At 51.2% G+C, this 23,108-nt stretch overlaps 8 protein-coding genes across 8 annotated transcripts; 4 read left to right on the forward strand and 4 right to left on the reverse strand.

Annotated features, from left to right (window-relative positions):
* Positions 1 to 38: 38 nt before the first annotated feature.
* Positions 39 to 1,247, reverse strand: BROUX77_008159 (uncharacterized protein; the record flags this gene model as incomplete). The annotated part of the gene is made up of 2 exons (XM_073753333.1): positions 39 to 843; positions 916 to 1,247. 2 exons carry the CDS (start codon positions 1,245 to 1,247, stop codon positions 39 to 41), a joined length of 1,137 nt encoding a protein of 378 aa, XP_073602452.1.
* A 487-nt stretch (positions 1,248 to 1,734) lies between these two features.
* On the forward strand, positions 1,735 to 3,077 carry BROUX77_008160 (uncharacterized protein; the record flags this gene model as incomplete). The annotated part of the gene is made up of 2 exons (XM_073753334.1): positions 1,735 to 1,884; positions 1,947 to 3,077. The coding sequence occupies 2 exons, from the start codon at positions 1,735 to 1,737 to the stop codon at positions 3,075 to 3,077; spliced, it is 1,281 nt and encodes a 426-aa protein (XP_073602453.1).
* Positions 3,078 to 3,560: 483 nt separating this feature from the next.
* BROUX77_008161 (uncharacterized protein) lies at positions 3,561 to 4,453 on the reverse strand (the record flags this gene model as incomplete). Its single annotated transcript, XM_073753335.1, has 2 exons — positions 3,561 to 4,068; positions 4,170 to 4,453. The coding sequence occupies 2 exons, from the start codon at positions 4,451 to 4,453 to the stop codon at positions 3,561 to 3,563; spliced, it is 792 nt and encodes a 263-aa protein (XP_073602454.1).
* An 867-nt stretch (positions 4,454 to 5,320) lies between these two features.
* Positions 5,321 to 7,399, reverse strand: BROUX77_008162 (uncharacterized protein; the record flags this gene model as incomplete). The annotated part of the gene is made up of 1 exon (XM_073753336.1): positions 5,321 to 7,399. One exon carries the CDS (start codon positions 7,397 to 7,399, stop codon positions 5,321 to 5,323), a length of 2,079 nt encoding a protein of 692 aa, XP_073602455.1.
* A 1,187-nt stretch (positions 7,400 to 8,586) lies between these two features.
* BROUX77_008163 (uncharacterized protein) lies at positions 8,587 to 9,513 on the forward strand (the record flags this gene model as incomplete). Its single annotated transcript, XM_073753337.1, has 1 exon — positions 8,587 to 9,513. The coding sequence occupies one exon, from the start codon at positions 8,587 to 8,589 to the stop codon at positions 9,511 to 9,513; it is 927 nt and encodes a 308-aa protein (XP_073602456.1).
* Positions 9,514 to 11,716: 2,203 nt separating this feature from the next.
* Positions 11,717 to 15,445, reverse strand: BROUX77_008164 (uncharacterized protein; the record flags this gene model as incomplete). Its single annotated transcript, XM_073753338.1, has 1 exon — positions 11,717 to 15,445. One exon carries the CDS (start codon positions 15,443 to 15,445, stop codon positions 11,717 to 11,719), a length of 3,729 nt encoding a protein of 1,242 aa, XP_073602457.1.
* Positions 15,446 to 16,093: 648 nt separating this feature from the next.
* Positions 16,094 to 17,684, forward strand: BROUX77_008165 (uncharacterized protein; the record flags this gene model as incomplete). The annotated part of the gene is made up of 2 exons (XM_073753339.1): positions 16,094 to 17,029; positions 17,094 to 17,684. 2 exons carry the CDS (start codon positions 16,094 to 16,096, stop codon positions 17,682 to 17,684), a joined length of 1,527 nt encoding a protein of 508 aa, XP_073602458.1.
* A 1,133-nt stretch (positions 17,685 to 18,817) lies between these two features.
* Positions 18,818 to 22,905, forward strand: BROUX77_008166 (uncharacterized protein; the record flags this gene model as incomplete). The annotated part of the gene is made up of 3 exons (XM_073753341.1): positions 18,818 to 18,863; positions 18,945 to 19,104; positions 19,176 to 22,905. The coding sequence occupies 3 exons, from the start codon at positions 18,818 to 18,820 to the stop codon at positions 22,903 to 22,905; spliced, it is 3,936 nt and encodes a 1,311-aa protein (XP_073602459.1).
* Between the last annotated feature and the right edge of the window lie 203 nt (positions 22,906 to 23,108).

Genomic DNA, 23,108 nt, shown 5'->3' on the forward strand with positions numbered 1-23,108 from the left:
ACCGTACGAGAGCTCCAGCTGAAGCTTCTTTAGTCATACTATAACGCCCCCAAGGCCGCTAACGCATTGCGTAGTTCCTTGACCGCTGTCGGTACATCTTCAAAATTAAGTGCCGAAATGGCCCATTTACAGTGTTTTTGAGCCTTGACTGCATCGGCATCATCAGTTGAAAATTCGTGGGCTGTAGGTGCCGGTGGTTTCCATGCATCAACTGCAGGTGCTGAGGAGGCAGTGGCAATAGGCAGTGATGTCGTTGTTTCTGGTGCACTTAGTACTGGTGTGGCGGGAGAGACAGAATGTGATGCACTATATTCCAGCGTAGTATGTGGATCAATAACAGGTCCGGTTGGCGAGCCGGAGGCTGAAACTGCGGCAGCCGTCCAGTCCGATGGATCGTCAGTCACACTCATTGGCGATGGAGGATCGATAGTTCGCGGTGCAACATTTTGGGGCACGCTTGGGAGCAAGTCACACGGTTCAGTAGAGTGCTGCTGCTCTTGAGGTAGCTCAATATCGGGATCATCGATATCTTCCACTGTCACGGGCTGAGGTGATGTTGAAGAAGCAGTAGCAGCTGAGGCTAAGGCAGACCCGGCTTCTAGTTCAGCGTCAGGATCTAGATTGGTTTCGGAGGCTAGAACATCGTCGTCCAGTATAGGTTCTGGGTTATCAAGTACTGGATTTGAGGCATTTGGATCTTCGCCGGCGCGGATCGCCTTGAGAATGCGGGCACCGTTCCATTTGCAGAACATTATCTTCTGTCTTGTTTCCTCATCAATATCCCCCCAAATCTTAGCAAGAGAAAAGAATGTTGCAGCTGCGTCAAAGGTATCGGCTGTTTGTCTGGCCAAGGTGAAGAGGTAGATGTCAGCAGTTGGATAGTACACTTGCATAATTACCAGTCAGCACACGTACTTGGTCACCTTGTTGGCTCGAAGAACGCGCTCGCTACGCTCGAAAGCCTGCTGCGCAAACTGTTCGACATATGCCTGACCAGCAGTATCATCAGTGATAGTTTCGTCGTTGGCGTGTTCTGTCTTTGTTTGCTCCAGACGGCTCATCAACGTGGTCGTCCATGTCAAACATTCCTGATCAGTTGTATGCAGCTGGCGACTAATTATCTGGTCAAGGACGTAGTATTCACACCAGTACGCAATCGCGGGCTTAATCTGGCGAAGTTGGTTGGCGCGCAACAAGAACCGCACAAGCTCGGGCTGACGGAGGCCGTCAGGGATTAAGCTGGACATTTATAAACGCAAGCGAATGAAAAACAAAAAGAGGGAAACTGTGAAAAGAACCGTGAGTTGGTGCAAGATAAGGAAGGGGTTAACAAAAAACTCGGTCACGAAGAGAACTGGGAGCTTGGTGCTATGTTCATGATGAGCTACATATAACTTTAAGAAGTCCTCTTCCCCCTCGTTTAGCTGAGTCGTTGGCTGCTGACTTTAGGGTTGTTGAACTCAAGACACGTGACGCTTTGTACAACTATGAATTAGCCATTTTAGGATCAGGGTCTGACTAGGGTAGTCAGCCTGCATATAACTACGATTGTAATTCCACCGTGGCCTTTCTGAATATGACTCTCCCATTGATCCAAGACACAAAAAATACTCCGTGCCTTTTCTTCTTCATTGTTCTACACGTACATGGACTTTTATATTCTGCCTTGAATTCATCAATCTACAATAAACGAGGTCGGCATACACCGCTGAACTACAACCTAACAGCCACATTATGCACCACCCCACTATATTAGCAGCGCTCTCAGCATTCCTCTGTTACGTGCCTGGAGCCCAAGCTGCTTTATACCCCAGAAGCTCTCCTGTTTTGCAGCTAGAAAGCAAGTCATATGATCAGTTGGTTGCGCAGTCAAACTACACCTCAGTATGGGATTAGTCATATTCTTCGTTGTTAGTGTGTAACTAGATTTACTGACGTCCTTCTAGATTGTCAAGTTCTATGCGCCTTGGTGTGGCCATTGCCAAAACCTTAAGCCTGCTTACGAAAAAGCTGCCTTGAATCTTGCCGGTCTGGCCAATGTTGCCGCCATTAACTGCGATGATGACGTGAACAAGCGGCTCTGCAGTTCCATGGGGATCCAGGGTTACCCCACACTGAAGATCGTGCGACCGGGAAAAAAGGCGGGACGTCCAAGTGTTGAGGACTATCGCGGCGAGCGTAGTGCTAGTGGTATTGTCAACGCCGTAGCCATGAGCATGAACAACCACGTCATCAAGATCACAGACAAAGACTTGGAGAAATTCCTGGGAGAAAAGCCAGAGCAGCCACACGCCTTACTTTTCACGGACAAAGGCGTCACTAGTACACTGCTAAAAAGCCTTGCGATTGACTTTCTCGGTCAAATCATAATTGGCCAGGTGCGCAACAAAGAGAAGTCGACAATCCAGAAGTACAGCATTGAAAAGTTCCCTACTCTCATTCTATTGCCTCCGGGTGGTGGAGATGCTATTGTCTATGAGGGTGAGATTAAGAAGGAACCTATCCTTGAGTTCCTAGCCCAAGCTGCGATACCAAACCCGGATGCTCGCGTGAGTGCAGGCAGAGGTAAAACCACCCCAAAGACCAAGAAGGAACCCAAAGAAAAGCTCAAGGATCAATCCAAGCCGATCAAGGAAAAGTTCAAGGTTACAGAGCCTGTTACTGCCAAAGATCCTTCTCCCGATGTTCGCCTTCCGACTGTTCTCTCTACAGCCAACGAAGTCCAAAAGTTCTGCCTATCTTCCAAATCAAAGACTTGCCTTATGTTCTTGGCTTCCGAAGATACACCTGCAATTGAGGCAGTTGGAAAGTACTTGGCAACCAAGCAACCGAACTTCCCGTATTACCTTGTACCCAATGAAAACAAGGCCTTGGTATCTCTACGTGCCGCCCTTGGTCTGGAGCGGGAAGTTGGCATGGCTGTGGTGAACTATAAACGTGGTTGGGTATCCAAGTATGACGGCGACTTTAGCGATAAGAGCATTAGCGACTTTATGCAGGCGGTTTTGGCGGGCTCGTGGAAACGAGATGATCTTTCTGAGATTAACTTGAGCGAAGCTTCTCACGACGAGCTATGATAGGGTGAAAGGCGAGCAACAGATATATAACTATAGCAAACAATAAAACTGATTTCACTTTTATATTTAATAGACTTAGTCGTATGGAAGAGAAGAAAGAAGAATTGATTGAATTGATACTGAACTAGAAGAGGATCATCTAATATTTCCTAGACTTTCCATCACAACGGAGAGGGAGCACCTGCTCTTTATACACCTTTCCCATTACCCACGAAACGTCGTCTAGATCGTGAAACCGGTGCATGGGTTCACAAGTTCAGGCGTCCAGGAGTCCGTCCTCGGGGGTTTCGAGAGTCGGTAGTCCGGTTTCAACATGGCGGCCCATAGTCTCAGGTATACGGCAGTGATACCATTCTAACAATATTAACTAGTTATGCAAAACCATGTGATGTATGCTGTCTTCAAGTAAATGCAGTACTAAAAGCCTGGCGGATGTGTGTTCTGCTGGACGGATATTATTTCACATCTGCTACACCTACAACTCTATTCCGGAAGATCGAAGCCAACCCCTCTAGCCATGTTGCCCTCTGTCACCATCTTGTTCCCCTTTTCTTTGATGATTTCATTCAAAAATCTTCGTACTTGCTTGCAGCCATCGACGCCTACAGCCATCATACCTTCCATGCGACTGATCTGCATACGGCTTTCACACAGTAAAACCACAATCTTATCCGAGGATCCGAGGGTAGCAACTGTTAAGAATGGCAGTTCTTGTTCTTCCTGAGAGTTAAGATCAAGCAGCGGATCCGCACCCTCATCAGCAGCGGCATATGTTGATGTTGAGCCAGCCGTGCAGGCGGAAATGTAGTCAGTCATGGGAATACCAGCGTCAATGAGAGCTAGGGTAGCAGCGTTCAAAAGAGCAGCAAGAAGAGAGCCATCTTGTGAGAGAACGTGTAGCGCAATGTTGATAGCGCTATGGGGAAAAAGATGAGTGTGGAGAGTGGCGGCAAAGGCGCGAGAGATTGTAGCCTCCAGCTCTTGTGTACGGCTATAAGGGAAGTTAGCATGTGACATCAGTATTAACATGTGTAAATTTCTTTTTATTCTGTCTATGTCGTCAACTCTTGTAGCTGAGGGTTGGTTACTCACCGGTCGTTGCGCGCCCGTTTCTTGCGATCAACTGAGCTGAAGCCTGCTATGACAATGCTCACAGCCACGGCTGCATGGCCACCGCTAGCAGATTGTGTCCGCTTGGCGCTTTCATTGGGCCCATTTACGACGCACATGACCTTGGTATGGCCCATCTCTAGGTAGCTAGAGCCGTCTGCAGCATTTTGTGTGCGAATTTGGGCGTGGAGACGACGCAGCTCGTTCCATCTCCGGCCATCAGTACGCAAGAGCGCTAGAGAATATGTCGAAGTGTCGAGAGGCATGATGTGCAAAAGTCTTTTTTGCGAGTAGTTCCGCGAACAAAGAATGAGGTTGAGGCTTTGCGTAGAGTTGAAAAAAAAACAATGTGATGCATGTACGTAGACTTTTGGTCTAGTGTTACTGTGCGGCGCACCGTTCAGGCACTGTTATTGACATCATTAACTAACCTGTTAGTACTACGTAGTTGGGCATATAGTTAACTACCAACTACCTATTACACATATCTTCCTGCTATGAGTAGCCATCTGTTGATGTCGTAGAGCCAGTCCTGCAGCAGCGGCTACAATAGGAACAAAAGAGAGCCTCATAATGATAGAAAGAAAGTATACCTTCAAACTTTGTGGATGATGAAGAAAGTAAAGGTAGTGATGGGAGACGACATGGCATCAGCATTTAACGGAAGCTATTGTTCTCCATTGAGGGAAAGTATGTCCCAGAATGACATATCTTCACAAAGGTAGGAAATTGGAGGGATTCAACATGCAAAACGAAAACGATTACCGATGAGTTTGTCAGGTGAGTCAAGATACCGGGAAGAAGAGAGCAGACCTTATTTAGCATAGAAGACATCAGGACTGTCCCGTGTAATACATGAACAACATTTCTATCAGTCAGGTGTTTATAATTATATTGAATAAACAAAGAGCGCTTCCAGGATACTTTCCAAGTCGAGGGTTATTCCGCTGTTATGTGCGTTTCTGTTCAGCTATGACTTTCCCATTCAACATCCCTATGTTTATTTATTTTATTTATTTTTAGAGTCTAGCGGGGGAGCACGTGACTCCCGCCCATCCCAGTGGGAGCATGCAGACTAAGGCTAGCTTGAAACAAAAACTGTCGCTACAACAGCGCGTAGCGCAATGCCAGGGTTAGGCTGGTGAGGCCTGCGTAAGGGTTAGTGGGCGCTGTACAGCGGCTGTCCCACTGGAGGTGTAGTAGAGGGGACACAGGTCCTGAAGAAACTGTGTCTTGTGGAGGAGGGTGGAGAGGCGGGCCGCTCCCGTAGGGGTACCGAGCACGAAGGCTAGGGTCCCGAGGCCACGGGGGCGTCCGAGGGTTGCGAGCCGTTCCCTTACGGTGGGGCACGCAGCGAAATGGGTAGAGGCCTTGGGACGGCCACAGGCGCAGTAAAGCGCCGCTCCGGTGTGCTCAAACCGTTCGTGGTATGACATGAAGTCACCATGGTCGGTCTGGCATTGGATCAAGAAGCCGAGGTGGCGTCTTGGGAGTCGGAGCTCCTTGGGGGGCCCTCTGGGCCAGGGGATCTCCAATTCGTGGTAGGAGGCAGGTGCCGTCTTCTGCCACCACTTCGAAGCCTCTTCAAAGAAATGGCGTCTAGTGGCTGCTTTGGCCCCTGCAACTGTTGCCACAAGCCTGGCGGGCGTTTCCCGGCAGGCCGCCTTGGCGAGCACATCCGCACGCTCGTTGCCCTCGATGCCGACATGGCCGGGGCACCACAGTACCCGGACCCTCCCAGGTCGGGCGATGGTGCTGACAGTCCGGGCAGACCAGGACGCGGCGAGTTCTCGGAACTCAAGGATTTCCCTCTGAGAGGTCAGAGTCGGGGTGGAGTCAAGCAAAGACTCCGAGGCCTTCTGATTGTCCAGTATCACGTGAACATCGGTGGCGAGGCGGGTGCATGGAGATGCTAACGCCGCCTTCAGGCCCAAGAGGGCGCCTGCGACCTCCGCGTCGTAGACCTCGTGGTACCTGCCCAGAGAAGCGGTCTTCTCAGCCAGGACTTGGCCAAGCTGAGTGACGTGCGCGCCGGCGCCTGCAGAGCCGTCTGCCTGCTTGGACCCGTCGGAGTATACGACGATGTCGTATGGTGGGATGGCGGCAACCAGCTTTTCGAAGGCCTCCTTTGACATCTCACTTCTCATGAGGCGTGGAGGCGGGGGTGCGTATGAGTACGGGAGAAGAACTCGTCGCGGGATGGGTGGTGTTAGGGCACTCTTAGCCCGAAGGTCGGAGGACCCGTTTCGCGGGCCCGCGCTTGCCATGCGCCGGGCGCACGGGTGGCGGACATCAGCTGCTGCCAGGCGAATTGCTGAGCGGGCTCTCAGCTCCTCTAAGAGCAGCTTGGCCGGTTTCAGTCCGGCTTCCCTCAGGAGCGCCGGGACCGGGGTAGTGCGGTACACCGGGAGAATGGACTTGGCGGTGGCCTTGAGGGCTCTCTCGACCAACTCCACCAGGTGTGCCGGGCGGGTGGAGACGGTTCGCCCTGCACGGGTAATGGTGTCTCCTCGCCACCAGACCTCAGCTCCGTAGAGCAAGACGGGTAGTGCGGCTGCCAGAGCCGCGGAGCGTAGAGGGTTGGTGGGGCATCCACGAACAGTGTTCCCAAACCCACGAGTGTGTGCCGCGACTTTCGTCGCCTTGGCCGCCCAGTGTTGCACGTGGGTTTTGAAGCTCAACTTGGTATCTAGGAACATACCTAGCCATCTTGTTGAGTCGTTGGCAGCATGACTTGCCCCATCGATCTCGATCGGAGGGGGCCTTTGCTGGGTGCGGTGGAAGTGCTGGAACTCTGTCTTGTTGTCGGCGAGAGTTAGGCCATTGTCGCGGCACCATTGTCTTGCCTGGCTGACACGCTCGGCAGCGAGGCGGGCTGATTCCTCTAGGGTCTTGGCAGAGCAGAGGAAGGCGATGTCATCCACGTACCCAAAACTAGCTGGGATGACATTGAGAAGAGGCTCCAGGTAGAGCAGGAACAGAATTAGAGAGGCGGGGGACCCTTGAGGGAGACCGTGCGGGATGGGGCGGAACTCGGTGAGGTGGTCGTCGAGGCGGAAGCGAGCAAACCTCCCGGACGCAAACGTCGCTGCCCATCGGACCAGAGGGTCGGGCCAGCCTTGCTCGCGCATGCGGACCGCCAGGCGGCCCGGTTGGACGCTATCGAAGGCACCCTCGACGTCGACAGTGGCTAGAGTGCACACGTTCTTCATGGCCCATGCGTCTTTGACGTCATGAACCAGGCATTCCACCAGGTCGGTGGCCGCGCGCCCAGGCAAGGCACCGAAGTGCTCTGGTGCGGTGACTCTGGACTTTAGGGCCCAGAAAGCGAGGCGTCTGGCGACTAACCTCTCTATGCCCTTCCCGAGGGTGGACAGTAGGGAGATGGGCCTCCAGTTCTTGGGGTCGGTCCAACATCCCTATGAACGCCCGTAAAGCGGTCTCAAAGTTTTCATCATCACGTGACCATTTGCATGGGAACTTGGCTGACAGGGGGGCGAGGGGGTGGGCGCCCAAAGCTCCATTGCCTGTGGCTGAACCGGCCGAAAGACCTCAGCCACCAAGCCAGTAGTTTCGTAGCCTACCCATGTACAGCTATACCCACGCGCCCAGCGGAATGCGGGCGCCAGCCATACATCTCCCACACAGTCCGCATGTCCCCACTAGGATGAGGGTGCGACTCACGTGGCCCCAACCCCAAGCCATATGCTATAGGGTTGCTCTGCATGTGACAGTACCCTGCGTGACTTTAAAAAGTGATAAAACAAAATAAAACAAAAAAAACAGGGGGGTGGGGGCTGAACATCACGAAAAACGACCCTCAAAATCGATTCAATTCCAAAAATAAAATTAAAAATGCAAATCAAAGCAAATTCCATTCAAAAAAAACAATGTAGGGCTCAAGCTATCATTAAAGTGAGTGTCACGCATATGTATAGTCATCATTGAGGGCGTAAAAAAGACACATTTTCGGTCGCAACATATCCAGTAAAAATTAGAATTGTAGGTTCATATTGAGTCACGTAATGATGAAATTTTTGAGACCGTTTGACGAAATTTCTACAAACCTAGCTCCCTTACTAATCATATCACGTGTTATGGGTTTACAGGGAATTTGATCGATAAGTAAAGCCGTCTATCGATAAGGTCGTGCAACAATGCCATATTACGCATCATGATTCCATAACTACACATCGACATCGACATACTTTGTCCTTGGCCTTGAGACAAGTCAGAGACACCTATAGAGCAAGGAAAGTCAGAGATACCGTGATCGTGACATTTTTTTGCGAATGTTGCTATCGCCGCGAGCACTTTCTCTTCCCTCGTTTCTTGTCTGTCCTCGCGCCTCCTGTGTCGCCTTCCCACCCACCTACCGTGTTTCATTAGCCATCTTGCAATGAAGTCACAGAAGTTAGGATCCAAGACTGGCTTGAAGCCCGGCTCGAAATCTACCATTCCGTCCTCTGCAGGCCCCAAAGTTCTCAGTATCAAGTTCCCTGCGCCAAAACCTCCCATAACAGCAATTCTCTCTACATCAGCCAATCTCGTCGAGCCTTCCAGCGCTACCATTACCACCACCCCCACAGTCAGCTCTCTTGCGCCGGTTTCGAAACGCAAGAAGATAGATCCATTCCCTTTCCTTGATCTTCCATCTGAGCTACGTCTAGAGGTATATCGATACTTCTTTCAAGATGTTTGGCGCACCATTGACTTGGATCCCGAGAACCACCGACTGATCCACAAGAAACTTGGCCTTTTCAAGACCTGCCGAATGATTCGCTACGAAGCATCAGACTATTTTTACAGTTCTCGCACATTTCGTGTTTTTCCATGTCACCCCGGTCGATACTTCAAGACCAAGAAACCGTTGCTGGCACGTATGAAGCCAAATTCACGAGCTCAAATGACAACACTGGAAGTTCGACTCGGACCTGGTTGGAGTCAGCCGCCTAGAGGATGGGTAGTTAATGATGCTTTGGGCCTGCAAGACTGCGCCAAGGTGTACAAGCTCAAGATATTTGTGGAGTGTGACCCCGGCGAATCAGTTTTCAAGGGCTTTCGACAGGAAAACGGATTCTTTGAAGCCTTCAGCAGCAATTTGCTTACTGATGTTATCAGCCGACTGCCAGATGTACGCATGGTTGAGCTTGACGCATGGGAAAGTGTCAAAAAATGTGGCAACCTCATGCAGATTCTTGTCAGTACGTTAGAGACCTTGGGAATGGAGATTACTTGGGGCCCAGAGCGAGGTTGGGGTGATGATGATCAAAATGAGGTAGCCGATAAAGGCCTAGACAACCAGTTTTCCAGGCTCCAATTGTGAGTTCAGGTTGAATGTCTGGGAATGATTCGACCACAACACTCTGGTCGGATAGGCACATGGCTTTATGGTAAGATTACAAGTTCTTCTGGGATAACCAACTATGGGAATGTCCTATAGCTGAATGCCACTATATTTAGATTATCTGAACACATATTTGGCTGTGCGTATGAACATACAACTCATCTGTTTCTCGCCGTTGTGAACAAATCTATATAAACTAATTAACTTGTTACTCAATACTTTCAGTACTTTGATTGTGAGGACTTACTGAAGTCCTTTACGGAAGAAGTTTGATTCCGGAACGTCAGACAATATCAATTGGTTACAGAAGTGAGTGCGTGCAAAGATCTGTGGTAGAAAGTATTGCTCTTGTATTCAATGGAGAGGAAGATGAAGACTGTTGTCTAGAAGGAAAAACCAGTGTTTCCTATTTCGTTTGTAGCTAAACCTTTTATGTTCATGGAGAGTTGTGCTTCTCCGAAGCAAGTAGAAAGAGATATAATCTTTCGGAGCTTGTTCAAGTGATGGATGTTCAGCTTGTTACCCGGAATCGTGACGTCAGTGTTAGGACCCGTGATCCAAACAGCTGACTGACCTCTACTCCAAACGTTCGAGTTCAAGTGACCGATTGTTTTGGGTATAGTGCTTTGGGGACATTAGTCAGGTGCTCCATTCAGCCCATCCTTCAAGGGTCGCGAATCCTTTAAGGTTGACTGGATGCACCAACAGATACGACAACTTACCGTTGTGTTTAGATGGAAATTATTTTTCGGAACTTAACAAGTTCACAGACATACGAGAACATAGGAATTCAATATTCCAAGAGAATATAATGGTAATCCACCAGTTTCTGAATCAACTTTACACACTAACAAGAAGGGAGTCGTTATTGGCGCTTGCGTAGCAAGTGACATATTAAGTTGATTTTTTTTTAGGTTTGTTAGGGGGGATAATGGGCAAAACGTTTCAAAAAAGTGCAGTAACATGACCTCAGCGCAGAAAGGGTGACGGGACCCTGCACTGCTTGAGCCTGTGACTCTCTTAGCATTGCTTGAGCTCAATACTTTCCCAGCACTGCGTGGCCTGTAACTCTTTTAACACTGCTTTAGCCCGCTACGCTCATAGCACTGCTCGGCTCCCCCACGCTTCTAGCATGCCTTTTCTCTAAGTTGCTTAAATACGTGGTTCAGGCGGAGAGTTGGCAAAAATGCCGGCCAAGGACCATAACTTACATACATACATACGGAGTGCTCAGGTTTTGGTGTGATATATGGTTGCAGTGTTTTTGGGTTGTTGTAACTACATAGTCTTTTGGGGTGAGGGCGAATATGTCAGTGAATCGTTACTTCTATTCTCTTGTTCTCCCTAGGTTCTATGTTCTCCCTCTCCCTGCCTTTGTATCCCAGATCGTGGAAACTGTGGGTCTCCATGTGCACGTGCCACAAGGTCACGTGTCGTCATGTACCCTGGCTGTACCCTTACGCCAACTCAACATAGTCAAGGGTTAATTGTTACAGGATTCTGCACTGCTTGCAAGCGCCACTACTTAGCACCGGTACACTATAGGCCAGGGGCTGGGAACTTATCTTATATCCAGCATCACGTCCTTCCAGTTTAGAGTGGAAAGTTACTGGGTGACCAAGCAAATTCTTCTCTAGAAAGCAACCCAGTGGTGATATATAGTAAAAGAAATTCGTAGTTTCAGTATTCATAGTGTACGGAGTGTTGCCTTTGAAATGTATTCTATAGTAATATTGTCACAAACTCGTGATAAAGTGGTGACCAACAGGAAAAATGTCTGGGGAAAAAAGTCTGACTTTTTAAACACAACTCTGATGTAGCTCGTTGTAAACCCTAGTGTAGAAGGTTGAAATTCTGTCACATGTGGTCCATTATGTACCAAAGTGCTTTTACGTGTTGGAATCGTCACTTTTTTTTTATTATTATTATTGCGTTTTACGTCTGTCTGTGGGTCACGTGGACCCGACCCTATTGGATCGTTAGACGTCGAGGCACCCTAGGGTCCTCGAAAATCCCTCCAAGGTGAAGGTCCGGAAAACAAAGGAAAAGTTATGTGGTACAAGAACCCCGGAAGAAGGGGAAAAACCGGTCGGTACTGGGGAGCGGGAGGGGACTCAAGCAGCGCTATCCTGGCTGAGCTTTCTCTCCTACCGTCCACCAAAACATGGCTACAAGCTACAGGCTACGGGCATATATCTACGAAGAATTTTGTTTCTTCAACAAACCTGCGGAAGTCGCGTGCACCTTGTTTCGTGGTCAGGGTGTCGTCGATTGTCATGTGTATGGGCCTCCTGGTGAAGACCTTCGACAGACGTTTGCCTTTCCAACAGAAGAAGAGGTGGAGGGGATCTTTTCGTTTCCCGCATGAGCATGTGGCTTTAAAGTTGGCGTGGTTCATGCGCTCGTGGTATTCTTCGAAGTCCCCGTGGTGGGAACGAGCAGCGAGTAGCCAACCAAGAGTCTTTCTAGGGATTGTCAGCTCGAAGGGGGCCTTCAGTGTCGCCGTGAGCCCGAGGTCCTTGTATGACGTGGGGGCTGAGGTAGCCCACCATTCTGCATACGCAACGCGTAGCCTTTCGCGTGCCACACGGTGAACGTGGGCGATAGAGGGGGTGAGGTTGGGTGGTGGAGTCAGAGACGCGCCTTCCTTTGCCAGAGTGTCAGCCATTTCGTTGCCGGGAATGCCCTTGTGTCCAGGGACCCAGAACGGGAGGACTTGCCCCACTTGCACTCGAGTGTAGCGGTGTCGGTTGGGCCAAGTGCCAGCAAGTGAGTGGAACTCAAGGATGCAGTCTTGGCTGGTGTCTGTCGGTGTGGCCCCGGGGAGGAGGCAGTCATGAGCGGCCTGGTTGTCTAGGACTACTAGGATGTTGTCGGCTAAGTAGGTGCATGGGGTCTGGAGGGCCATCCTCAAGCCGAACAGTGCACCGGCTATCTCAGCGTCATAGACCTCGTGGTTCGTCCCAAGGGAGCCGCGACCGCTTCCGAGCAGATGGCCACCTTGGAAGATGACAAATCCCCAGCCAGTGCGGCCATCCTCAAGCTTGGAGCCATCTGAGTACACCAAGATGTCACGGGTGTCGGCGGCTTTCCGGAGCGGGGAGAAGTCGTAGCCTTCCTTGGTCTTTTTGGTCGGTTGTGCCGTCTTGGGCGGGGGCATCAGTTTGGGTCTTGGCGGTTTGTGCTCGATCAGGGAAAGAGTTCGGCCGAGTCTAGTTTCAGGGCTGGCGTTGGCTCGAGATACCAGCGGGTGAGCAGGGTCCAGGCTTGTCCACCTAGCGGCTAACCTTTGTCGTTTGTTCTCCAGGAGGAGTAAGGCGGGGGCGATTGCGGCCTCACGATGAAGGGCTGAGGAGGGCGTAGTCTTCCATACTGGCAGCACCGCTCTCATCGCGACCCGGAGCGTGCCCTCTATTCTGTTTGCGAGGTGTTTAGCCCGAGTGGAGACCTGATTGCCTCTGGAGCTCGTCCGGTGGAGGCCTGGCCAGTACGTTTCTGCGCCATACATTGCGGTAGGGATCACACAAGCAATGACCGCAAGTCGGGCCATGGCAGGAGGGACTCCGCTCTGCGTGTTCGAGATGGATCTCAGAAAGTTGGCTGCTTTGCGCCCCTTGGTGGACCATGTCTCTACGTGCTTGTTGAACGACAGCTTAGAGTCGAGCCAGAAGCCGAGCCATCTCATAGAGCTCTTCGGGGCAGTTGTGGTTCCACCAATAGTTACCGGAGGGTGGGGGTGGAGGCGGGATCGTGTGAAGTGGAGCACCTCAGTCTTGTTTGGTGCGAACTCTACTCCGTTCTCATGAGCCCATTTTCGCATTTTCTCAGCAGCAGACTGAGCCGAGGCTACAGACTCCAGGGGCGACCGGCCGCTGGCGAGAATAGCCACGTCGTCTGCGTAGCTGAATCGGTGTTTGGTGCTGATCAGAGGCTGAAGGAACAGCATGAACAGAATGGGGGATACCGGAGAGCCTTGTGGAACACCGCACGATATGTTTTTCCCTGTCGATCGGATCGAGCCCATCCGTAGCCGGCATTTTCTGTCGGAGATAAAGGAACCCACCCAGCTTGTCAAGTATGAGGGCCAGCCTTGTTCGCGGAGCCGACATTGGAGCCGACCGGGGAGGACTGCGTCGAAAGCACCTTTAACGTCCATGGTCAATAAGGTACTCGCCTTGCTCTCCGCCCAATTTCTTTCGATGTCATGGATGACGCAGGCCACCAGGTCAGATGCGCTTCTTTTCGGCAAGGCGCCAAATTGTTGCGGGTGGAGGATTGAGTTTTCGAGGGCTAGGAACGTAATCTTCCTGGCGATGAGCCTCTCGAGGCCTTTGCCGAGGCATGGTAGTAGGGCGATGGGACGCCATGAGCCAGGGAGAGAAGGGTCTTTGTCTGGCTTGGGGATGACCACAATTTCGGCGTGTTTGAAGTGAGCAGGGTGATGCCCCCATCTGAAGCACAGGGAGAATAAGGATGTCACGAAGGCCTCGAGTTCGCCCCAAAGGGCTTTTAGGATGGCCACTGATATGCCGTCACGGCCGGGAGTTGAGTTTTTCGCTCCTATCACTGCTCGGCGGACTTCTGCTTGACTGAATTCGGTATCCATGTCGATCCTGCGGGCAGGGGCCGTGTGATAGCCTCCTGGGTTTAGGTCCCTCGTCAGGTCACCTCGATCGAGGAGTCGACTCGCCAGCAGATCCATCTTCTCCAAGGGGGTCACCACGGTTCTGTCGCCGTCCTGCAAAGGGGGACTTCCAGAGAGGTTGTTGGGCTTGCGCCATCTAGCTATTTTCCACAGGCTGTCGGGGGTAGAGGCGTCTGCGATTCTCTCTTTGTTCAACGATCTCTTAGCGCGGCGTACAGCGTTGCGTAGGTTCTTTTTTGCTTTGATCAGATTGTCGATGTCAAAGGTCGTTGTTTGGATGGCGTCCTTGTAAGCTCGCTCGGCATCCTTGCAGTCTTCGTTCCACCAGGGGGTGCCTCTGCGGGAGGCTCTCTTTCGTCTCTCCATAGTGGCGGCCAAGGCGGCTTCAATGGACCGGTTCAGGCACTCTACGGCCTCGTCTAGTAACGTCGTGGTGGGAGGGGAGTCGGGGTGAGGGAGGTGGGGTAGAGGGAGCGATCTGAATGTACGTCTGAGCTCAGGTATCTTCTCGGCGGCTAATGTATAACCGGGTAGAGGTTCGGGTGGGATAGGCTTGCCAAAAGGGATCCTTGTCCAGATCGTGGAGTGATCGGAAGTAGTGTCAAGAGTGCTAGCTATTTCGGACTCAACATCTGGGATGTTGGAGAGACATAGGTCTAGGGTGTGCCCTCTGGCATGTGTCGGGACGCCGGAAGGGCTGGTTAGAGAGAGACCCACCTCGTCGATCCAGTCGGCAAAGACGCTCGCTCCGTTCGAAATTGGCACTCCGGGTTCCCAGTAGGGGTGGTGGAGATTGAAGTCTCCTGCTATCAGGCATTTCCCAAAGATCGGGTCCAGCCATCTGATCAAGTCAGCGGCCAGGGTCTCTTGGTGGCGATATACATTAACAATTTGGATTTCTCTTCCGCTCCTTTCCAGTTGCAGCCATACACAGTCGCCGGTGCGTGTCGGGCATAGCTGAATCGGGTGTAGACCTTTTTCCTTGCGGATGAAGGTTATAGCCCTGGGTCGGGTTTCAGGGTCAGCGACAGGCAGGAAAGTGTCCCAATTAGGGTGGCATTTGGTACGGACAGCACCATGCCTGTCTTTGAAGGTGTATGGTTCTTGGAGGAGTACGACATCCGCCTTGTTCTTCTCAGCTAAGTGGAGAGCAAGGTCGTGTGCCGGGCCGCCCCTGCCCACGTTCGCTTGAAAAACACGAAGGTGAGGGGGGTGGGAGTCAGTGGTCTCCTGTCCTCGGATCGTCCTGATAGGGTTTCCTAACATGTAGACGAATCGGGGGAGGAGTGGGTTTCGGAATCGGAGTCGGAAGATACTTCCATGACGTCCGACTGTGTCGTTGGGGCGAGGGGTTCCTCGGTTGGAGAGGGGCTTTTCTCGTTGGTGCCGGTCTCCGGGGCTTTCGGGGTAGGCTTTTGGGCGAAGCCAGCGCGGATTTTCTTTATCGCTTCCGCGGGGAGCTGGCGCACAATCCCGTTCCTGACATACGGTCGGACCGGGCAGTCCAAATCCTTGGAGGGATGGGGGCCGTGGCAGTTCACGCATGTGACTGGCCTTGGGCAGGGGCCCACTTGGAATCGTCACTCTAGTTAGCCTTAGTCTGCATGTCCCCACTTGGATGGGTGGGAGTCACGTGCTCCCCCGCTAGACTTTTAAAAAAAAGAATCGTCACTCTTTTTCACACAGTGGATGTGGATACTTTTTAATAGTGGACCCATAATTCAGGCGATCTCTGCGACGACACGAAGGACCGTAAGCAAAGCCATCAAGCTCAAGTCGAAGCAGGCTGGACAACGATCTCGATGCCAACCGCCTTCATTATCACAACATCCTTTGTCACAACTTCTGGCACCTCCATCCAAGCTAGGCTTGGTGACCGTTCGCGTTTCTGATCGCCCTCTTTGTTTCAACGCCATGTTCTCACGAGTTGTCAGGTTGGCGCCATCTCGTGCTGCCAACCACGTTCGACCTACCGTCCTTCGAAGCGCCGCCTTGGCATGCAACACCCGCCTGTATTTGTCCACGTCCAAGGAGTCTAATACTCCCGCCCATACTTCCAAATCGCCAAAATCCACTCCGTCCGCGAACGAACCCGAAGCCTCCAACAAAAAGCCCTCAGCTGCAGGACCCGAGTCAGAGGCCAAGTTCTACGAGCTCCCCGATCTGACCCAGGGTATCCCATCCACCTTTGAGTTTGAGCAGGCTGCTCGCAAAAGCGGTCATGAAAACATTGGTGATGAGCTAAGCAAAGCCTTGTCGGCATCGGTTGCTGAGTCGAAGCAAGATGGATCCGGTGCCCGTGGGGATGGGTCTTCTCGTGACTCTTACAAGTCCTCTGCTGAACGCAAGCAAGAGACTGTTGCCAAATACTCCCTAGGATTGGTCTTGTTTAGCGCTGTTGCCGGTGTTGCCTACTTGGGTCGTGATTGGGACTCGCAAGAAGAAGCAGCGCAGCACGCTGGTGTACCCAATGGTTGGGGAATGGGCTTGTGGTGGAACCGTGTCCGCGCACGCATGACAGAAACTGTCACATACTATCAGGAGCCTGCCTTCGAGAAGCTACTCCCCATTCTGGATCCATCCCTGCAAAAGCCATACACTTTGTGTATCTCACTAGAGGACATGCTTATTCACAGTGCATGGGATCGCCAGCGTGGATGGACGACGGCAAAAAGACCCGGGGTTGACTACTTTTTGAGATATCTGAGCCAATATTATGAACTAGTGCTCTTCACATCAGTCCCGTCCATGAACGCACTGCCAACGGTCCAAAAACTGGATCCTTTCCAGTTCATCATGTTTCCCTTATTCCGCGAAGCTACCAAGTATGAGGATGGCGAGATTGTGAAGGTAAGGAAGACAACTTGTTGCTATATAATCAGCCTTGGGTTACTAATCTGTCTACACTCTGTAGGACCTTTCATACCTCAACCGTGACCTCTCCAAGGTCATCATGATTGACACCAACGCCCGCCGTCTGCGCAAGCAGCCAGAAAACGCCATAATTCTGCCCAAGTGGAAGGGTAATCCCCGTGACACAGACTTGGTTGATCTGGTTCCATTCCTTGAGTATTTGGCCACTATGCAAACTAGTGATGTACGCAAGGTCATCAAGTCATTTGATGGCAAGAATATCCCGGAAGAGTTTGCCCGTCGCGAGGCTATATCTCGCGCCAATTTCCAAAAGCAGCTGGAAGCGCGCAAGCCCAAGAGCTCTGCAAGCAACTTTGTTGGTGGCTTGCTTGGACTCAAAGGCGGTAGTGCCTCTGCAAACTCTGACGATATCAACCCTGCCGAGGCTTTTGCACAGGGCAAAATGCTGCATGACATTGCGCGAGAGCGTGGCCAGAGGTACTACAACATGCTAGAGTCTGACCTTAAGGCCAATGGCGAGAAATATTTGAAGGAACAAAAGGATGCTATGGAGAAGCAGCAACAGGAGGCTATGAACAACATGATGGGTTCATTCTCTGGCATGTTTTTGCCTGGACAGGAAAAGAAGTGACGAAGTTAGGTCTTTGGGTCTTGCATTTTGCTTCTCGTTTCATTTGTCCCTGACGCTGGCGTTGTCTTGTACTTTTCTTCCACCTTCGCCACCCCCTTAGTCTGCTCTCCCTCCCATCCACCTTAGGCCGTCGTATCGTGGGTGCAGGTCGTCATGTTGTATACCGCTCTGTGGTATACTCTCTTAAAATGGCCGACCAGCCACTCAGCAAGGCTGTAACCTTGGGTCTCCCAAGACAGCTTCTGTGTACTTTTCATCGCCCCATCTGTTTTAGTGTATACCATGTGTAAGAATAAGAAAGAGTGTGTTTCCAGTTTACCTAAGCCATATAAACATTCTTGAATTTCGGTGAAAGATCATTGAGGTCGGCCATAGCTGGTCATCCTATGTGTAGTTATGTATTGTGCGTGTAGTTAGTTGGAACTTTCATATGGTGTGTCATCTGTGTGTAACTATGAAACTACCCTATGTTGACATATTGCTCCAAAGTGGAGGCAGCCACAAGCGGCTGCGTTACCGGGCCAACGTCCCACCCCTGTAAACATTACATGTGGAAAAGGAAAGGGAAAGGGTATGGTAGAACAAGGACCAATGCTATTTGCACAGTCTCCAATGCTTCCTCTTGGTACAAGGAAGGGGAGGAAGATCAAGCAGAACCAACGCAACACACAGACATAGACCGCCATATGAATCGAGGCTGCCTTTGTCCTCCCATCCTTTGCCATTCTTTTGATGCGTGTCTGCATTAGCATCGCCAACTTCATGTGTCTAATCTAGCCGACATTGGCTTTTCCGCTAAAGCCTGCCATTCTACCTTTATTGTTCATTTCTTTGTGGAAGAAAGCACACTCTCTGCTCTATTTCCTTGTTCATAGCATTCAACATCCGTCTCTATCCAACCAAGAAGCCTGCTGAGCCCCTCGTCATCAGCCACACAACAAAGACCAACTCGACAAGCCTGCACCAAGGACGCCCTTCTCTGTCTTCACACCCCGGGCTAAACTAACCTTGGGGCCACATAATCTTCTCGCGATTGAGGACTACCAGTATTGCCGTTTCGCCTTCGATATTGCGCCCGTCACTCACGACTTCCTGCCGAATCTTCATATCTCGATTTTATTACTTCATCCAAAATGTCTTCAATGGCAGATTCTTCAGCTTCTTCCATCACCGTTGCGGGTACGGCCTGAAACACTGATTAACCCATTATACAAGGCCAGGCATGTTGTTTGCTAACATCCCCTCTGTTTTTCTGTTCAGTGAGGATTCGGCCCTTCACTATCAGAGAAGCGGCGCAGATGACGCGGACGGAAGAGTCAACCCTTTTTCTCGGCGATGGGTCGCTGGCAGGAGTTTCCACGCCCAAATTGCAGACTCGGGGCTTAAGGAGCGTCGTCAAAGTGATAGATGACCGGTGCTTGTAAGTCCTTCCCCTAAAGCATACGTTCAAGTGACAAACTAACGCCCAACTTCTCCCCGCCTCTATTATAGAGTATTCGACCCCCCCGAAGACAACCCGGTACACAAGTTTTCTCGCACGGTTTTGCCCACCGGCAAAAAGACCAAGGATCAAGTCTTCGCTTTTGACCGCATCTTTGACGACAATGCCACGCAAACCGACGTATACGAAGCCACAACAAAAGGTCTACTGGATAGCGTGATGGATGGCTACAATGCCACTGTCTTTGCCTACGGTGCGACCGGCTGCGGAAAGACACATACCATTACAGGAACGCCGCAAGAACCTGGCATCATTTTCCTCACCATGCAGGAGTTGTTTGAGAAGATTGACGAGAAGAGCCAGGACAAGGTCACGGAGATCTCGCTCAGCTACCTCGAAATCTACAATGAAACCATTCGTGACTTACTAGTCCCCGGTGGAAGTAAGCAGGGACTCATGTTACGTGAGGATACCAACCAAGCGGTAACTGTGGCTGGCTTGACGAGCTACCACCCGAAGAATGTGCAAGAAGTAATGGATATGATTGTTAGGGGTAACGAATATCGTACCGTGTCTCCCACCTTGGCCAATGCTGTCTCATCACGCTCGCACGCCGTGTTGCAGATTAACGTGGCTCAAAAAGATCGCAACGCTGCGGTGAGCGAGCCTCACACTATGGCGACACTTAGTATCATCGACCTTGCCGGATCCGAGCGTGCTAGTGCCACCCAGAACAGGGGGGAGCGTCTCATCGAGGGCGCTAACATCAATAAGTCTTTGTTGGCTTTGGGTTCGTGCATCAATGCCCTGTGCGACATGCGCAAGCACAACCATGTACCTTATAGAAACTCCAAACTTACCCGACTACTCAAGTTCTCTCTCGGCGGCAACTGCAAAACGGTCATGATTGTCTGTGTCTCTCCGAGCAGCGCTCACTACGATGAAACTCAAAACACCTTGCGCTATGCCAACCGGGCCAAGAACATTCAAACCAAGGTTACACGCAATGTATTCAACGTCAATCGCCATGTGAAGGATTTCTTGGTCAAAATTGACGAGCAGATTGCCTTGATTAACGAGCTCAAGGCACAGCAAAAATATGCTGAAAAGAACTTCCTTATCAAATACCGAAAACAGGCCGAGAAGCGCGATGCCTCATGCCAAGAAGGAGTTCAGAGAATTCGCGCTGCCTACGACAACTCGGCAAATGAACGTCAAGAGAAGGCCAATAACATGCGCCAACTGAAGGCTTCTGAGAGGCGCATAGCACTGCTGAGGGCGTGGATTGACGCATTTGAAAGTGCTGCCGCGGCACACCTAAACAACGACCATGATGACCGACCTTCGATTCCTGAGAGCCTCTCTGCCATTCGCAAGACAGCTGAGGGCATAATGATTGAGCTTGAGAACAGTCGTCATAGCCTCCATCAAAAGATTGAAAAGTCGCACTGGGAACGATCCATGGAAACCGCCCTCAGTCACAGTATCAAACAGCTTCCTGAACGAAACATGGATGGCGCTGAAGCCAATCGCCTTCGTCAGGAGGTTGAGAGACTCAAAACGGAGTCCCAGTCGCAGATGTACCGTGATATTCTTGAGCAAGACAAGGCTGGAGACTCTGCATTAATGCAGGTTTTGCTAACAGCACAACTGGAAATGCTAATGGCTCTGAACGATACGATGGGGATGAGCGAAGAGGATGCAGTTGCCAAAGCCAAGCTGATTATCAACCGCTTGTTAGAATCCGGTCATAAGGCCGTGTCTCACGTTGTCAAGCCTGATGGCACTCTGGGCGGTCTCGACATTTCAGGAACCACGTCACATGCACATTCTCACTTTGGCCTTGCAAAACGCGGCGCTGGGGGCGGAGGAGGAGGGACTCCGCGGCGGCGAAAATACGCCCGTGACTCTCTCGGCTTTGCCGGTGCAGGCAACGGTTCCTTGCACTCCGCCCGTGGTCCAATCCCTCGCCTCGCCTTCTCTCGCCCCTCAATTAGCAACCACACCTCGGCAATCTCCTCGTCTGCCAACATTCAAGGGCAGCCCCAGAGCGCCAATTTCAACGTCCACTCCCGCCAGGGGCCTAACCAAGGCCAAGTCAATGGGTTCCCTCACGCCGAAAATGACCAAGACAGTTCCTACAACTCTACATATTCCTCCTCAACTTCCACGATCCAGAACAACACCACCCATCACCACGCCACAGTCTCCGCTTCTGGAGCTCAAGCGACGGGCCAGTTCATCTCGGCTACCCATGCCAGTGCCGAAATCTCCGGCCCAGGCTCCGGCTCCGAATTTGACCAAGACTCCTTGGCCCGTGCCTCGTTCTCTGCCTCGGTCACCTCGCCGCTAAGGAACTCGCCGAGGCGGAGAAAGGCAGGTCTAGGCACGCGTGTCAGTGCTTCGTTTACGCCGGTGAAGCGTCTTAGTTTGATGCGACCGCCGTCCAACTTGAAACGTAGTGTCAGATGGCGGGATGATGATGAAGCTGGCACCGGAACCTTGGCAGACTTTGCCAACACACCGCCACGCTTTTCAATGTCCCCCCGTAATCAGCAACAGTCACAAGAGAAGCAGGCTCAGTCCCATGGTCTGTTGTCTCCTGGCTCAAAGCCCCAAAACTCATCTTTGATTGCTGCATCGAATTCCATTACTGCCTCTCTCGATACTGACCTAGAAAAGCCGATGCTAACAATGCCTGCATTACCTTCCTATTTGCAGCAGGCAGATGATTCGACAGAAGACGGAAACTCGAGCATCATGTCATGTGATGTCTCAACCGCCTCTATTTCGCGCCCTAACAACCGGTTTGCTGCTGGCTTTTTGTCCAAGGCCCCCAAAACGTCTCCAACCTCCAGCTCTAATGTATCTGGGATTCCTATCTCGTTTTCGGCATCTTCGACAGCCTCATCCGATACTCTACGGAATCTAGCCAACGCCAATAGCTCTGGCTCGCCATCTTCTATTCCTCGGGTTTCGAGCCCTCGCACGTACTCTAGTAGCACTGGCAACAGATTTGGAATGGACGAAAACAAGTCCCCTACACTCTCCTCCTCTGCTTCCGCTTCTTCTTCCTTTGGTGTGAGTTCTAACGGTGTTGGCCTTTTGCCACCTGAGTCTCATCCCCTGGCAACTACTTCCTTATCCTTGCCCCTTTCTCATCCCAATTCTTACACTACTGGTGTCTCTGGCTCAGGCTCTGATAATGAAGGCAGTTTGTCCCCGCGAAAGATCCGTTCCGCAATTCAGGCCAAGGCAAAACAAACTAGTAGTCGGCGCATATCTCTCGGTTTTGCTGGTAGTCTGGGTGTAAGCAGTGGCCCTATTATGCCTGGTGGCCGCCGAATCTCGTCTGTTTCCAGTCTAGCTTCAATTTCTGAGCACGCTCGCGGCACTCCCAATGGCTCAAGAAATGCCCAGAACTCTACAGCAGCAGTTTTGAACGGCGTATCATCTCGTCGCCGAAGCTCGACTGGTTTACGCCCCTCGCCCATAGTCTGCTCACCACCTCCTTCAAGGTCTAGTGATCGGGCTTTCACTTCTGGCCAAGCACGTCGTATGAACATTGGCTCTTCGCCAGCTAGAGGGAGTCGAACTGTATCATCTAGTGCCGCAATTAATAGACGTGTCACTATTAGTGGCTTGGCTGGTCAGCCGTTAGGCCAACCCATACCCTCACAGTCCTCAACATTGAATTCTGATGCGGACACGATGGTTAGAAAAACCGCGTCTCGACCTCGGCGTGATGGTTCACGGGTCTCACTCTCAACGTGGCGGTAGGGCTGAGTTAGAAGTGCAAACTATTCTCAGTACTTCATTTTTATTTACTTCAATGTCTAGCGAGGTGTTGTAGGCTAGTAGCAACTGGAATAGACGACAGGTGTGTTTTCTCCTCTTGAACTCTATTTATCATTCGATTGACTTCCTTCTGAAGGTTTCGTTGTACAAGTAAACGTTGAAATAAAATGTCCATTTATATATAC

Source organism: Berkeleyomyces rouxiae (genome assembly GCF_048999995.1).
Source record: "Berkeleyomyces rouxiae strain 22BRR77 chromosome Unknown BrBRR77_ptg000012l, whole genome shotgun sequence".
Lineage (NCBI taxonomy): Eukaryota > Fungi > Ascomycota > Sordariomycetes > Microascales > Ceratocystidaceae > Berkeleyomyces > Berkeleyomyces rouxiae.